General features: G+C 41.0%; 1 protein-coding gene across 1 annotated transcript in view; it reads right to left on the bottom strand.

Annotated features, from left to right (window-relative positions):
- The window catches only part of slc35f3b (solute carrier family 35 member F3b), a 48,721-nt gene extending 34,842 nt beyond the window's left edge, over positions 1-13,879 (bottom strand). The window contains exons 1-2 of the mRNA XM_005737109.1: positions 13,662-13,879; positions 12,558-12,772 (exon numbers count right to left, since the gene is read on the bottom strand). Of these exons, the coding sequence (XP_005737166.1) occupies positions 12,558-12,772; positions 13,662-13,771 (325 nt within the window). The 5' untranslated portion in view covers positions 13,772-13,879. The remainder of the gene's footprint in view (positions 1-12,557; positions 12,773-13,661) is intronic.
- Between the last annotated feature and the right edge of the window lie 770 nt (positions 13,880-14,649).

Here is a 14,649-nt window from a genome sequence, read left to right as displayed (position 1 = left end):
TGTGGACCAGTCAGTTCCCTGAGGGTAGAGGAGGTTTAAGCCTTCCTGGCTCCTTCTGCGCTCCCCCATTGGCTGTCAGTTCTGATCCACGTCCGCAGCTCCTTTAATTGCCTGATTTCCTGACCCAGCGTTGGATACTTTGTGCGCTGAGGGCTGGAAGGCTATAATAATGACTTATAGTGACATGCACGGGGAAGATTCACTCCCTCGGCTATCGCATCTCTCACCATCCAACTACAGCCCCATTACAGACCTCTTAATTTAATACTTAAATCCTCCCATTATGCTATAGAAGAGTGTTTCTCACAGAAAATTGACTTTCTTGGAAGACACCAAAAAGTTTCAGTTCAGATGAAACCATCTGAACCAAATCAAGGAAGATACTTTTTTAATCCCCCCTGTGCAGACTTTGCATAAAACTGAATCTTTCTGCACGTTTTAAAGACAACTGAGATGCACTGATATTGCTTTAATCACAGTACAGATCATTTTCTTTCAATTATGCATTAATATACTGCACTGAGACTTTAAAGCACAGCAACACTCATAAAAACCCGTCATCTGTGGAGTTTTCAAAGCTTACATTGGGTTATCGTTCATCACTGAGAAACTCATTGAGGAACCAGGGAGATAGCTGGATGTCTGGTGGCTCATAGCTTCTAGAGTCCACAGAAAATCAACTGCTTACACTCACTCATTAGTGATACTCCTGCGAGCGTGCCAATAATCTGTGAGATGGAAGAGGAGATTGAGAGACTTGCCTTGACAGCAGCGTGGTCCTTATAAGTGTGATTCTGATGTGGTATTACATCTGTATAATCTTATCTATTTCAGTTTACCACCGCCATCCTTCTATTTAATTTGAACCTTTCGGCTGGTTGAAGTCCAAACTTGTAATACGGTAATTAGATCTCGTTCTAAGCAGGCCATAAAACCAAAATATCGCTTTCAAAACAGATTGAAGGCGCTGCCTGTGCAGTGCTCACTGATGATTATTCCCCTCTGAACAATTTTAGACAAAAGGAATCAGATGTCAAATGTTTTACCAGTGATAAGCGGTGATCATTTTCTCTTGCAGACTGGCCTATCATAGCCCGTGGCCTATCACACGTTATGCAGGGTGTATAGGAGGTCTCTATCATCTAGATATAGAAATAGATTCATCCTGTTAGTCTTTATTGTTGCTATTCTTCCAAAGCACGCTCTTTTTCTCTGACAGATCTGTTCAGGCTTTTCGTGGCTTTTGTTCCTCTCTTAGGAAGCAAGTCTGTCTCACACATTCACAAGTAGCTTGCACATCGAGTATCATCAGGTAACACTGGAAGGAACAGTTTGACATTTGGTGAAATGTGCTTACTCGCATTCTTCCTAAGAGTCAGGTAAGAGGATTACCCAAATGGATGTCTGTGTAAACAAATCTGTACAAAACACAGAGGCAGGAAAATGTGGGGTTTTATGCCTAGGTGAAAAAAAAGTATGCAAATTTCCCAAAATGTCAAACAAGTCCATTAATCCTGGGATTGAGAAAAGTGACAAAGAGCGAAGCTGCTTCATTGTGAATAGTGATGTACAGTGTTAGCATGAAAAATTATCCGTCAGCTGCAACAGCTTCCTTGTGCTTTCACTGTAATGTTTTATCCCTGCTTCCCCCCGGGCTGCACGATTACAACCCTCCAGCCCCAGAGCACTAACTGTTCGCCATCTTTTAAAGACAACAGAAAGCACAGCTAAGACCAGCTGATACATGGACATTGTGCCAAATGAGTCTGTTTACCAGACCTTGCAGCATTCATAGCTGTTCTTTCCCTTGCAAAAGACCACAATACATGCATTCAAGTGTCATACTGTATGCTGAGATCAACAGCAGTGATGGTACAGACCAGTTTCTCTTTAAGAGTAAAGTCTAAGCCAGATGAACCTGTGGCTGGGAGTGGCTGGACTTCAAGTTTCAAGAGTATATCACTAACATTTGTGCAATAAAACTGCAGCTCTCTCTCTGTTACAAAGCTTCAGTCACAAATACATTAACATATATAACAAATAACTTCCAGACACATTAAATAGGTAAATAGGAAAGAGGTGTACGCAGATTTTGCATGATTACAGTGCCAGAAAATAGATAATAGTGCATTTTTTAAAAGGTTCTTTAGTTTTGTGGATAATCATGCACCATAAACTATATGGCCATGGCTTTGTGCATCTTTGCTACCAGCAAAGTCTTGTATCTGGACCGTATGTAATCCAAACATATAACGCCCTCTGGTATGGTAAAGCGATGCCGAGTGTGTCAATGCCACGCTAAGGTCAGTCAATAACTGGTTCAGTCGTTGGGCATTTTTAAGTTGCTTGTAAATCAGCAATGCTACCAAATAAAAACTTCAGATCCATTATGAAATACTGTATTTTTAATCTGTATAATAAGGTTTGATGTAACTGTGCTCTCAAAACTAGGAGAACCTGTGCAGATACTGAACCCCAGGATGCTCTATGTACGAATGTGTGTGAATGTTAGATAGGAAAACAATTCTTATGAATGAGTGGATGAGACACGTTGTATAAAAGTGCTCAAGTAGAGTAGAAAAGCGCTTTATAAGAACCGGTCCCTTCACACAGTCTTGATTGCAATGATGCAGTCTCACAGCCCGATGTTAATGATCAACAAAGTTGTATCCATTTCTAACAAACAGTTAAATACTGACCGTATATCTGCAGCAACACATCAGTTTAGCACACTCAAGCACAATATTACTATTCGCTTACTTAAAGTGATCATAATCAGCTATGACCTTTAAAAGCTGTTCCTTTATCCTGCTGAAATACTTCATGCAATTTATCAACATCGGTGTTTATTCTCGGGGACAAAGTATCAGGTTTAAAACAAACACAAATTAGAACTTGAAAATGAGTCATCAGCTCTTTGCTGTGTGCCTCTGGTTAACGTGACTCACTAATGCAGATGAGAGGAGCGCTGACCCTGGAGAAACTGCACAGAGTGTGTAGATAGTGTGCTCTCAACAGTGTTCAGCAGATTCGCTGCCCTTTGTTTTGATTGCTGGCGGTAAACGGGCTCGTTTCGCATTTTCTGCTTATTGGATAATTACCTTGTTTTTGGTGTAGATGACACACATTACTGCATGTTTTTCACTGATCAAGCCTTAATGCTTGCACACAGCTGATCTTTGAAGCAGACTTTAGTGTGATGCTGAGAAATGATGCATGCAGCTGCCAAGTGTTGCTGGGAATCCCCCCATGAGAAAGAAAAAAAGAGTCAGGGAGGGGGAAGGTAGGAAACTCTAAACTGAGATTAAGCAGGTGTGCAGGACAAGTAGGCATTTATAGATTTATGACAGTATTAACTGTGGTCCTGCTCCTGGAAGCTGGCTAAAAATATACCTCCACATGTAATATATTTATCTACAGTATTATCTTTAGGCCACTATACTCACAAAAGAAGGTTTTCAAAACTCTTGCAATATTTTAGTACATACACAAATATATTTATTATTTTGTGATTCCACTTCTAAAAGTGCATCCTTTCCTTTTACCTCTCTTATCCTAAGGAAAATAACTTTTTAACCATGTTTATTAGTTGGTTGATACTTTAGTTTTCCTCTTATTTTTAGGCAGATAGTCTGCATGGCTAGTACAAAAAAAGGTCAATTCCAGGTCTGCAATGAAATGCAATGACGATGTGCAAGCGGCTTGAACCTGCATTCCTTCTAATATGCAGCAAAGAGCACTTATCTGGTTGCGAAAGCACAGTTTTATGTATTTTTTGTTAGAAAGCACATTAGATCTCACTTTATTGCCTCAGTAAACACGTTTCTCATATGTTTCTATGCTAGATTAACATATTAGACCGCCAGTGGGTGATGTCAGGGTGACTACAACTATCTTTTATATAAAATCTAAATTTTGCAGTTTATAGAGTACATAGCTGTTTGATCCATTAAAACAAATTAATAAATAAAAATAATAATAATAACTTTATTTATATAGCACTTTCAAAATCCATGTGACAAAGTGCTTTACAAGAGCAACAGAATAAAACAAAAGTGCATATGGTGCTAAGAGGTCAGGCGTGTAGCTGGGAGCAAGGCCACGTAGGGTCTCAAAGATAATCAATGTATTAAAATTGATTCGGAAACAAACTGGCAGACAGCGTAAAAACACCAAAATGGGAGGGGCAGTGATGTAATACCATCTCTTTGTTCTAGTTAAAAGTCTGCCAGCTGCAGTCGTTCAGTAGATTTTCTGCTAAGGCGCGAAGAAATAAAAGCACGTACGAGCACGTTCGTGTCTCTAAGTGTTTCGAAAAAGATTGGATTTTTAAAAAAATATTCCAAAGATGATAAAAAAAAATACAACTGTGTTAGTTGTTTTGCAACCAGCTTGAAAGTTTTCCTCAATTTTTTTGAGACATGCTTCTCTTCCAAGTATGTAACTAACTTCTCCGAGTCATTGCTGGATTTTACGGCACTTTTAGGCCTGACTGTAATAAGAAAGTGAGCACTGGGGAGAATAATGTGGTGATCATGCAAAACCGGCAGAAAATTAAAGGAATCTTTGTTTAATGTGACCGAGAAATGGAAAGAAGTGAGAAAAGAGGCCACAGGATATTACCCAGTCCAGGACTTTTATAACTAGATATAACACTGCTCCCTAAAACCACAGGACTGACATATAGAAGGAACTTCTTCCTTTCTAAGTTTTCCACACTTTCACTCTTGACTCTTACATCTGTGCCAAGCATCAAGATTAAATTCCAGTCTTGTTTTTAATGAGGCACCAGTTTTTTTAATGATGTCTAAAGGCAATGAGCAGAGTGAATGGAAACACAAGTCCAATGTATCAACATGTTGTGGTTTGGAGAAGTTACTGAACCGTTGTGTTTGTGTGTATCAGTGTTACGAGCTGCCATCTGTATTCATCTTGTATATCAAGCTGCCCAAAATAAGCCTCCTAATTACTCGCACAACCCCATTTACACTTTGCTCTTCCGGCTCCCAGGCACTGCTCTTCTGTGGCCAGCGCAGACAATGATGCACTGTGCAGAGCCACAGCAGACCCTGGATTAATTACGCAGAGGTAGGAGTCATCATTTCCCAACTTCTAATTAACAGCAGATAAAAGGAGTGAGAAGAAGAAAGGGCTGACAGCAGAACGGATTTGGCATTCAACTGGCAGGATTTCCATTACAAGGAAGAGCGAGCACTGAGAACCGAGCACTACAGCTGTACTTCAGTTTGGGCTGTTGTCATCAGGATTAATTCTTTAAAACACAAGCACCAACAACGACAGCTATACAGCTACACCGCACATGCATGCAATACATTTGAAACTCTCTCCTCTCTCTGAGTCCCTCTGCATGAAGCACCAAATCCTAACACTATACTATGTCAAAACCCACTGGACCTGCACACTCATTTACTCCTCTGCATCCACCACTTCTCTGCAGTAATCTGCACCACTTTGGATGACACTGAGAGCAGAGACAAGATTGGATTTTCTTTCTTTTTTTTCCCCATCTTCAAAGTCTTTCTTCAGTAGCTGAACTGCAGCGCCACCCGTTCAATAAGCACAAGCTGGACTTCAGGAGCAGGTGTGTGATGATCTATGCGTCCTCCTCAATTATGGATGCGATGTTACGCAAGAGGAGCTGCATCTACTGTACTGGAGATGGTAAAAAGCCAAAAATACACTTGTTCAGGGGAGCTTTTGCTTGCAGCACTTGGGCGCAATGTAAGACTAGAAACATTCGAGTCAACGTATGTTTTGTTGAAACACAGTAGGGACATTGTTTTGCGCGGGGACAGCAATTTGAAACTTTTGGCTGTAGCCCAATTAGATCATGTTGGACCAAAATAAAAAATGTGTTCCTTATATATTCCAACAGAATCAGGCCAAAAAACTGTGTTGAAAATACACATACCTTGTTTTAAATAAGGACAAACTGTCAGAAATGTCTCTCGGACTGAATAGTGAGCCAGTTCTTTTTACTCTTCATTTCTCAGTCTCTTTGGCTGACTGAGAGCCGAGCGGGGTAATTTGCTGTTAACTGCTGGTACTCCTGCAGACACAATGCCTCTGCTGCTTTGGTAATTTGTAAGACTGCACTGTTATAGATTCTTAAATACCCAGAATTGTAGCAAAGCCCACTGCGCATGCCAACAATCCCACTGTAGCAACATGCCAGATTTTGACATTTGCACCACAACGATCTAATAGTTGCTTCAAACTCATAAATACTGTACATGCTCCACTGTTAGACCATTTACATAATAAAATAATAAATATGTCATGATTTTAAAGTCCTCTGGGTATCTAGGTTTTTTATAGTGTGTTCTATGTTATGCATATCACTAAAACATGTAGCAGTGTTTTAATAATGAATGCACTAAAGAAGAAGAATAGTTCACAGAAGAAGCTGTGCAGGGTACCCAGTGTTTACCTAAGCACTGCTCTGCTGCCCTCTCATTTCCTGTTCCCCCTTTATGCTTCTTTGTGGATGACTCCGTATGTGAACAGGCAGAAATTTAATAGTGAATCTGTAAACAGATGTTCTCCTTCGACTGAGCATGATCATGACCCGTGCCTGCTCTGTGCGCCGAGTCCCTTGACCTGAACAGGGGCTACAGGATTGGAGAAAGCTGAGGTTTCACAGTGATAGTTCCACTTGGCACAGAGAATAAAATAAGAAAAATCTGTTTTCATTTATTCATTTTTTCCAGCTAATGATTGACTTTCCCAGAGTACCTTTCAAAATTCTAAGACAAAACCTTAAACCCATTTTACTTATCTGTGGACAAGACTTCTACATAAAAATGAAGACTGACTAAATCTGATCAAAACCTGCATTGCTCTGCATCTAGGAATGATGCCAAGTGGCTTATTCTTTTAAACTGGAAGTCTATCTCTCCAAGCACCTTATCACACTGGATTAATGAGATGGTATATATAAATATATATCATAATGATCCAAAACAAACCAGCAAGTCCACCTGTGAATGGTTCAAAACATTGAAGGCTTGGGAGGCGGGCCTTAAATGTGATTGAGTTGCTTTGATATGACCTTAAACAAGTCGTCCATCCTCAAAAACCCTTCAATGTGACTGAATTCAAACAATTCAGCAAAAAAGACTGGGCCAAGGTTAGGACAACCAGTTATTAGGTTTAGGGGACAGTTACTTTTTCACATCTCTATCTCTACTTTTAAGATTAGGCTTAAACTTTCCTTTTTGCTAAAGCACATAGTTAGGGCTGGACCAGGTGACCCTGAATCCTCCCTTAGTTATGCTGCAATAGACGTAGGCTGCCGGGGGATTCCCATGATGCATTGAGTTTTTCCTTTCCAGTCACCTTTCTCACTCACTATGTGTTAATAGACCTCTCTGCATCGAATCGTACCTGTTACTAATCTCTGTCTCTCTTCCACAGCATGTCTTTATCCTGTTTTCCTTCTTTCACCCCAACCGGTCGCAGCAGATGGCCGCCCCTCCCTGAGCCTGGTTCTGCCGGAGGTTTCTTCCTGTTAAAAGGGAGTTTTTCCTTCCCACTGTCGCCAAAGTGCTTGCTCATAGGGGGTCATATGAATGTTGGGTTTTTCTCTGTATGTATTATTGTAGGATCTACTGTACAATATAAAGCACCTTGAGGTGACTGCTGTTGTAATTTGGTGCTATATAAATAAAATTGAATTGAATTGAACATATGGCCAGGTGGGTTTGGACAACTTAATAGATGAAATAATGTCTTCAATGTCAATACTGTCGTGGCGGTCACAACATCTTCAGTCGCCTGTATTTTAGTGTCTGGCAGTGTCGGTGTGTTTGTGTATGCTGTGGCAGGATAAAAATCAAGAAATAAAATATTAAAATAAGAAAAAAAAGTTGGACTGCACCAATTCTGGGGCGACATCACTGCTGACGTGCAAAATGTAATGGAGAGTTGCCAATGCCAGTTTTTTTCCCCTGTTTGTTTTACATTTTTGTTGGTTCTTGCGTCAGTTCTTCATCACAGCAGCTTTGAACATGTTTCCAACAACAAATTGGTGAAATGACAAAGTCTGTAAATTGTCATTTGCAGATAGATCTATATGAACAGGGATGATATCAGCTGATATCAAAGTCTGGTCCCTACATTGATGCAACCTAAGGATAAGTACACTATGTCTATTTTTTGCTTTGTTGATTGAAAGCTGCATTTACTGCATTTACGCCTTCCATCATTTGTTGAACACTAATGTGGAAAGGAAATCTTTAGCTGTCGTTTAGGAGTTTTAAGCTAGTGTGCAAGCTGCATTCATCCATAGGCAGCTGGGCAGGTGAGACAGTGCATCTGCATAACTATTTCCATCTTTCCCCTCAGCTTCCAGAGAGTTGAAAGGAGTCATTCTCACAGTAAAGCCACACCTCGCCCACCCCTTCCAGCTGTCCTGTTACAGCGAGCAGCGAATCTGTATATGCGCATAGACTGCGCTTTCTCCAACCTGCTCCAGCGTTTGTGTCTCACCATGCCCAAACCCTGAGCTCAAAATAGAATCTAACCTCATTTCATGCCTCGTGAAGCTCTAAATTTGCACCAGAGGGGACACTACATTTGTGATAGATAGTGCAAGTATATTAGAAGAAAGAGCAAAGTCTGTTTGTCTGACAAATTGTTCCCTTCTCTGTGGAACCTGAGAAACCAAAGGAGGCAATTACGCAGAAAAAGAAACGGTCTAATCTTAGAGAACAGCACTTCTCTCTGTGGGGAGGAAGTATGACGAGCAGACCAAACTTACGAATGGAAACCCCGTCTTAGCAAAACTCTGAAAGGAGCAGCAGCAGCAAGCAAACTCTCTTTTTATGATGGCGCATTAAAATATCCTCAACATGTTCAAAACCTACCACCTCACATTTTAGCACATTTTATATATCCAGCAAAGTTGAAAGAAGTTTAAGTAACTGCAAAAAAAAAGAAGAAGTTTAAAATGGTTTAAATGGTATTAAGCGGTAAAATATGTCTATTTTTTGTTAGCGTGTGTTTCGCAGGCTCCTGAGGTAAAGAAGAAAGCGATGATACTCTCTTAATAAAGTTTTCTTGTACCTTTGAGCGTTATTCTGCTTCAGGGAGTCGCTCTTCACTCAAAATTTTAATCAGTCTTAGAAGAGGACATTCAGTTACGCTTAATTAATCATGATGAGGGCAGGTTTTATAAATGCACATTTTGTTCAAAGTCAGCAGAAGCAATGCCCCTTGGTGGTGCACATAAATGAGTGCGGTAAGTCAAAAGATATGTCTGCAGCGCTGAGACTACATTTGCTCTTCCACTTTGTTCCAAAGGAAGTTGGTTAAAGTGTCTTTTTCCTTTCTGTGCTGTCCAGTAATCTGAGTTACAAAGTACACAATTGGACTTCCTACTAAAAACCATAGGCATAGAAAAATTGGGATTTTTATGATGATGTATTGACTGTAGATATCGCGGCTTAATATATTCTCCCCAGTAACCAGTGACCTTTCCTTTGATCCAGACATCAATTTCTCCATCTGTGGCCGGAGTAAGTGTGTTTTTATCCCAAGCAGGGAAAATGGAACGATTTGTTGATCTTCACTAAGGGGAATTGATTAGTGGTATTTACATGTTTGACAAAAGGTTAAAGTGAAAGATGCCACATTCGTTCAAAAGAGATTCAAGATACATGGTACGCAGCCAGACGAGCATGAAGTGTAAACATCAACACGTGCTAAACACAGCCTGTAGCTCCATCACACCCTAATAAGGAATAAACTGAAAAACTAATTTACGTGCATCTAACACATCAAAAGCAAAACACTAGATTAATGTGTCTAGTGTGAGTTTGCATGTACACCACTAACAGGAAAGTAACTTAGAGCCAGGCCTGAAAAACAAGCAAGGTTTTCATGCTGTGCTCTGTTGCACATGCAGTAATTCTCAGAGGGCTATTACAGCCTCCTGCATGTGTGTGATCCCTGCAGACTCATATTCAGGATATTACTATGATCCATTAAGTCACACACACAGCTTTCATTCCCAGCCTGAGTCATGCCTTACTACTAGCTCCCACTTTCTCTCTTCCCCTCTCTCTCTGTGCTCACTCCTGTGTTAAAGAGCACATGTGCCAGTTTGGTAAGGCTGGTGGTAAATGAAACAAACAGGCAATTCTTTGCACTCTGCTGAGATGTACTCAGTCCCCCCACCTGTCTTGAAATTGGCTGCTTTCAGCATCAGTCCTCCACTCTTTAGCCATTAGCTACAGATTTTTGAGCTGCTCTCCAATCAACACGTAGCCTGCAGCTGTGTGCAAAGGATAGCTAGTGGGACCTCTGTCCCCATGAAAAACACCTGCGACACGGTGGTCTCAGAGGATCTGAAGGCTGTATTGATTTGGCCTGTAATAATTTTACTTTTGGACTGCTTTGTCAGAAACAGAAGAAAGCTAAAAGAATCCAGTTTTTGGTACCAATCAATTGATATAAAAACAGTTCCAGTTTAACAAGCAATTTTTAGTGATGTCGTTCCAGAACAGCTACTATAATTATAATTACATTACATTAAAATTATGCAGCTACAGTTGTATAGAGCAGAATGAAATGCTGAAATTGTTTAAATCATTGTTCTTAATGATGTATTTAAGTCACCTGCACACAAAAAACATTGCTTGCAAAATGGGTTTTATATAAATATGTGATTTGAAACAGGCTGCTGGAAACAAAGTGTCTAAAGACAATTCTTTAAATTGGTTCATCGCTTGAGATAGGTGCTTTTTTATTCACTCATAGGTCAGTGTGGCAAACAAACAAACAAACAAAATGTTTGGATGTGTGGACTAGACTGAAACTGAGCAAATAATAGCCAATGTCAAAAAAAACAACAACAAGCAAACAACTTTCAGAAATCCTGAAGAATATTGCTTAAGACCACTTTAAAAAATGACAAGATAAATTCAAAATGATTGAAATGAAGAAGAAATAAAGGGAGGCTTGAGACTTTTGCTTACTGCTATATGCATATAAGGCTCTAAAGACCAATATTTCTCTATATTTGCTTTGTCTTTGTTTATTGTCTTGTTTACTCTTGGTATGGCCGGGTTAGCACTCAGTGTTGAGTACTGTCGCCTCACAGCAAGAAAGTCCTGGGTTTGAACCCATGCTGCTGCCGTTCTGCCTTGCATGTTCAACATGGTTTTCACCTGCTTTCTTCCACAGGCAAACACATGCATGGGGTTAGTTTAATTGGTGATTCTAAATTAGCTATAGGTGTGAATTTGAGTGTGAATGGTTCTCTGTCTCTGCATGTTAGCCCTGTGATAAGGTGGCGGCCTGTTCAAGCATGCACCCTGCCCTCTCGCCCTATCATAGCTGGGATAGGCTTCGGTGCCCCCCTACCCCACGCTCACCCCAGCCATGAACTGAATAAGCAGAAAAAAATGGAAGGATGGATGGTAAGATTTTATGAAGAAAATGTCGGCTTTAAAAAAAAAATTGCTTAGAGTCAGTTATTGATATCTGTGTTTTTATTCCATTATTTACCTGAAACTTTTTATTTGAATAATTGAAGCATCTCACATGCCCCCTTTGATCAACATGCATATTTTTTTCATACTATAGATGTTATTTTTGTAAGGATATATTTGAATGTGAAGAGAAGCTGTCTTTTGAATTTTATAGTGCTCTGAGTTCAGGGTGGCCATAGGTCTGTGAATTTTAAAGGAGCCTTGCAGCTGATTTACATTGCAGTCTCTTGTGAAATTTACAAACATAGTGCCTTCCAGCTATTTGGTGTCAGTCAGCATAATGTTATCTACTAAATAGTCACCCCAGTGAAACATTCATTAAGATAAATGGAGAGAAACTGGTTTGTCATGACACTACCATGCCAAGGAAGTCCAGGAGGCCACAGAGCAGGTGAAGCAAGACTGCAATCCAGCACATCATCAAGCCATCATCAGTAACAGGCTATAGAGCAGTTACAAGCAATTGATGTTCTGTGTAAAAGAAAATATGCAAATCTAGTGAAGCTATGCAGAGAAGGAAATGAAAGATGAAAATAAAAGCCACGTTAGCAACTTTTCTTTCTTCAAAGAATGAATTGCTCTGAGCAAAATTCTCCCTGTTTGACTTCAAGCTCAGCCAGCTCCACTGAAGCAAACATCAGCCCTGCCTTCTGCAGCAACCAGAAACACAGACTTTAACAGTTAATTCGCTGAATGGAACAAAACTGCATTCATATTAGTGTAAATAATAACGAAGATGCCGACTGATGAGCTTTCTCTGTGAAGGCCTCATAGTGTACAGTGCTTGGGCATGCTATAGTACCAAGTTCCGAGTCACCATAAGGGAAGCAGAGGGTTGGACTCAAGGAACACACCAGGCTGATCTTAAATCTGTCAAGACTCAACATTAGCATAGTCTGAAAGTCAAGCCAGTGTCCAAGATAAGAAGGACTTTATAATCTGGTAGTACTTATATTTGGGCTACCTGACCTCTCTGGCCACTACATAAACCCCTCCATTCATGACAGCTAGAGAAATGTAACAGCTCCAGGTGTAACTCACTCTTGTAGCTTGCACTCCAAGGCTGATATCCATAATATCCGGTGATGCGCAATATTCGCTCCTCTATCGACGCGCTGTTGATGTCCTCAACTGAGCGGGAGGATTTGAGGTCTTCTTTGATAGCCTCGTCAACCACCAGGTACTTGAGCTGCCTGAGCTGAGGGCTGATGTCCGAAAGCCTTCTCGGGCTCACGTCGGGTGACTTGCGCATCCCGCTGGAAAGAGAGCACAAGGGGTGTTGAGACAAAGTGGGGCCAGTTGGCAAAGGGAAGTGGGTCCGTAAAGCGTGTATATGAGTCGATGATGTAAGACTTCTCCTTGGGTAAAACAGGAAAGTCGGTGTTGCATATTCCACGGAGACCGGGGTTAAGGGCCGCTGCAACGCCTCCTTCGTACAGTACAGAAATCATCATCCTTCAGTGGCCCTGCGCGCGGCAACACTGTGAAGACACTAAGCAAGAGTGACTGCTCCTGCACTTGTTGTATACTATACACTGTGCAGCGCCTATTATAGACTTATATGAGAGTGAAACTAATGAATCGATCTCGAGTGATTTGTAGAGATGGAGAAACGACATTTGTGACAGCTTCATGTAGGCACTGGACCACAAAACTGCGCCTACCCTACAACAAATGTGCTTTTATCACGCAAAGGAGATGCATACTTGGTGCCGTCTGTACACCACAAAGAAGAACGGTCGAAATCTGCACTACTATGGCTCTGCTGTATGGAGTACCTGGCAAAAAGTAACGACGACCTGACAGCTTCTACTGGCATAATGTGACAGCAAAACATGATTTACTGACCCACTCAGAGAAAATTGGTGTGGAAAATGTGCCCCTGTGCAGACATCTCTAGCACAGACCGTATAACCATTACAGAATTGTAATATGGCTCCAAACAATTATTACGAGGCAGCAAAAGCAGTTAAGTATAAAGCATCAATCGGGATTTGGATATGTTTTTGTTTTTGTATTTTTTACATCTCAGCTCAATAAAGTCAATTTATTTGATCGTTGTAGCTATGAAATCAAGTGCGCAACAGGTCGTCCTGCCTCCTATCGATTGGCTTCACTGCATTAGTAAAAGTTTAAATGTCTTACAGCGGCATTAAAGTGGTAGGAGGTCCAAGGTAGCACATACAGTCCCGATGGGGCCGTCCGACCCGGTCCCACACAGTGCCCTCTCCATCGCCGTACATCCTCAGGGCCATGCAGCAGGGCAGCTACTGTGAATCCAAATCCTCACCAAGGCTTACGGAAACAAGTAGCATCGTCCTGCTTCTTCCCACCACCACAAACACATGCCTGCCTGGCTTCTACAGCACACACTGTCTCAACATTAAAAGGTAGTGCTGCTGCGCTCTGGATGATGCCGAGTCCTGGAGGCACAGCAACAGCGTCATCTGCCGGATTCACGGGAAGCATCATCATGTGGAACATGCAGAGTGGACATTTGTGTGGCAGCTGTACTTTGCAGCACGATTTGCAGCTTATAGGTTGTAGCAACTACAATGCTTTAGAACTAGTCTCTCCTTTTTTAACAGTTCCCCTAAATAGTTCAAACAGGACCAGTCAGTCTCCCCAAGCTCAAGGTGGAAAAAAAGACAAATAAACCTGCTTTAAATGTGAAGTGTTTCTTGTATTTACTAATTGTGTCAGCTATTTCTGTCTCAGAGCCTTATCAACTCCTCTGAAGCTTTTTTTAAATGACAGTGGAGCAGAATAATAGTAAATCAACCCAACTGTCTTGACAAAAACAAAAGTGTTTTTCCTACAGAAATGCACAAAAATCTGACATATCTCAGTCATTGTCCCACAGTACTGCTTTTGTTTCCTGCATTGTTTTTCCAGTACAGGATAGATTGAATTTTCCTTCTTGAATGTTTAGGCTGTCACAGAAATATAAGCTCCACACGTCCAGGCTGTTCAAGATGTTTCTTAGCACGCTGCCAACATCTTTACCAGGCTATCTTGTCCAGCAACTATTACTGCGGATTTGACAAGCCTCTGGGGTTCGCTTTGTTCTATTATTCATAAGTACTTTACCGAAGATCTCCAACAATGTTTTAAGGCGATAGCAAGGCCGGTG

This window comes from Pundamilia nyererei, unplaced genomic scaffold (genome assembly GCF_000239375.1).
Source record: "Pundamilia nyererei isolate P.nyererei 1_Seehausen unplaced genomic scaffold, PunNye1.0 scaffold00073, whole genome shotgun sequence".
Lineage (NCBI taxonomy): Eukaryota > Metazoa > Chordata > Actinopteri > Cichliformes > Cichlidae > Pundamilia > Pundamilia nyererei.
This window is presented reverse-complemented; position numbering and strand designations above follow the sequence as displayed.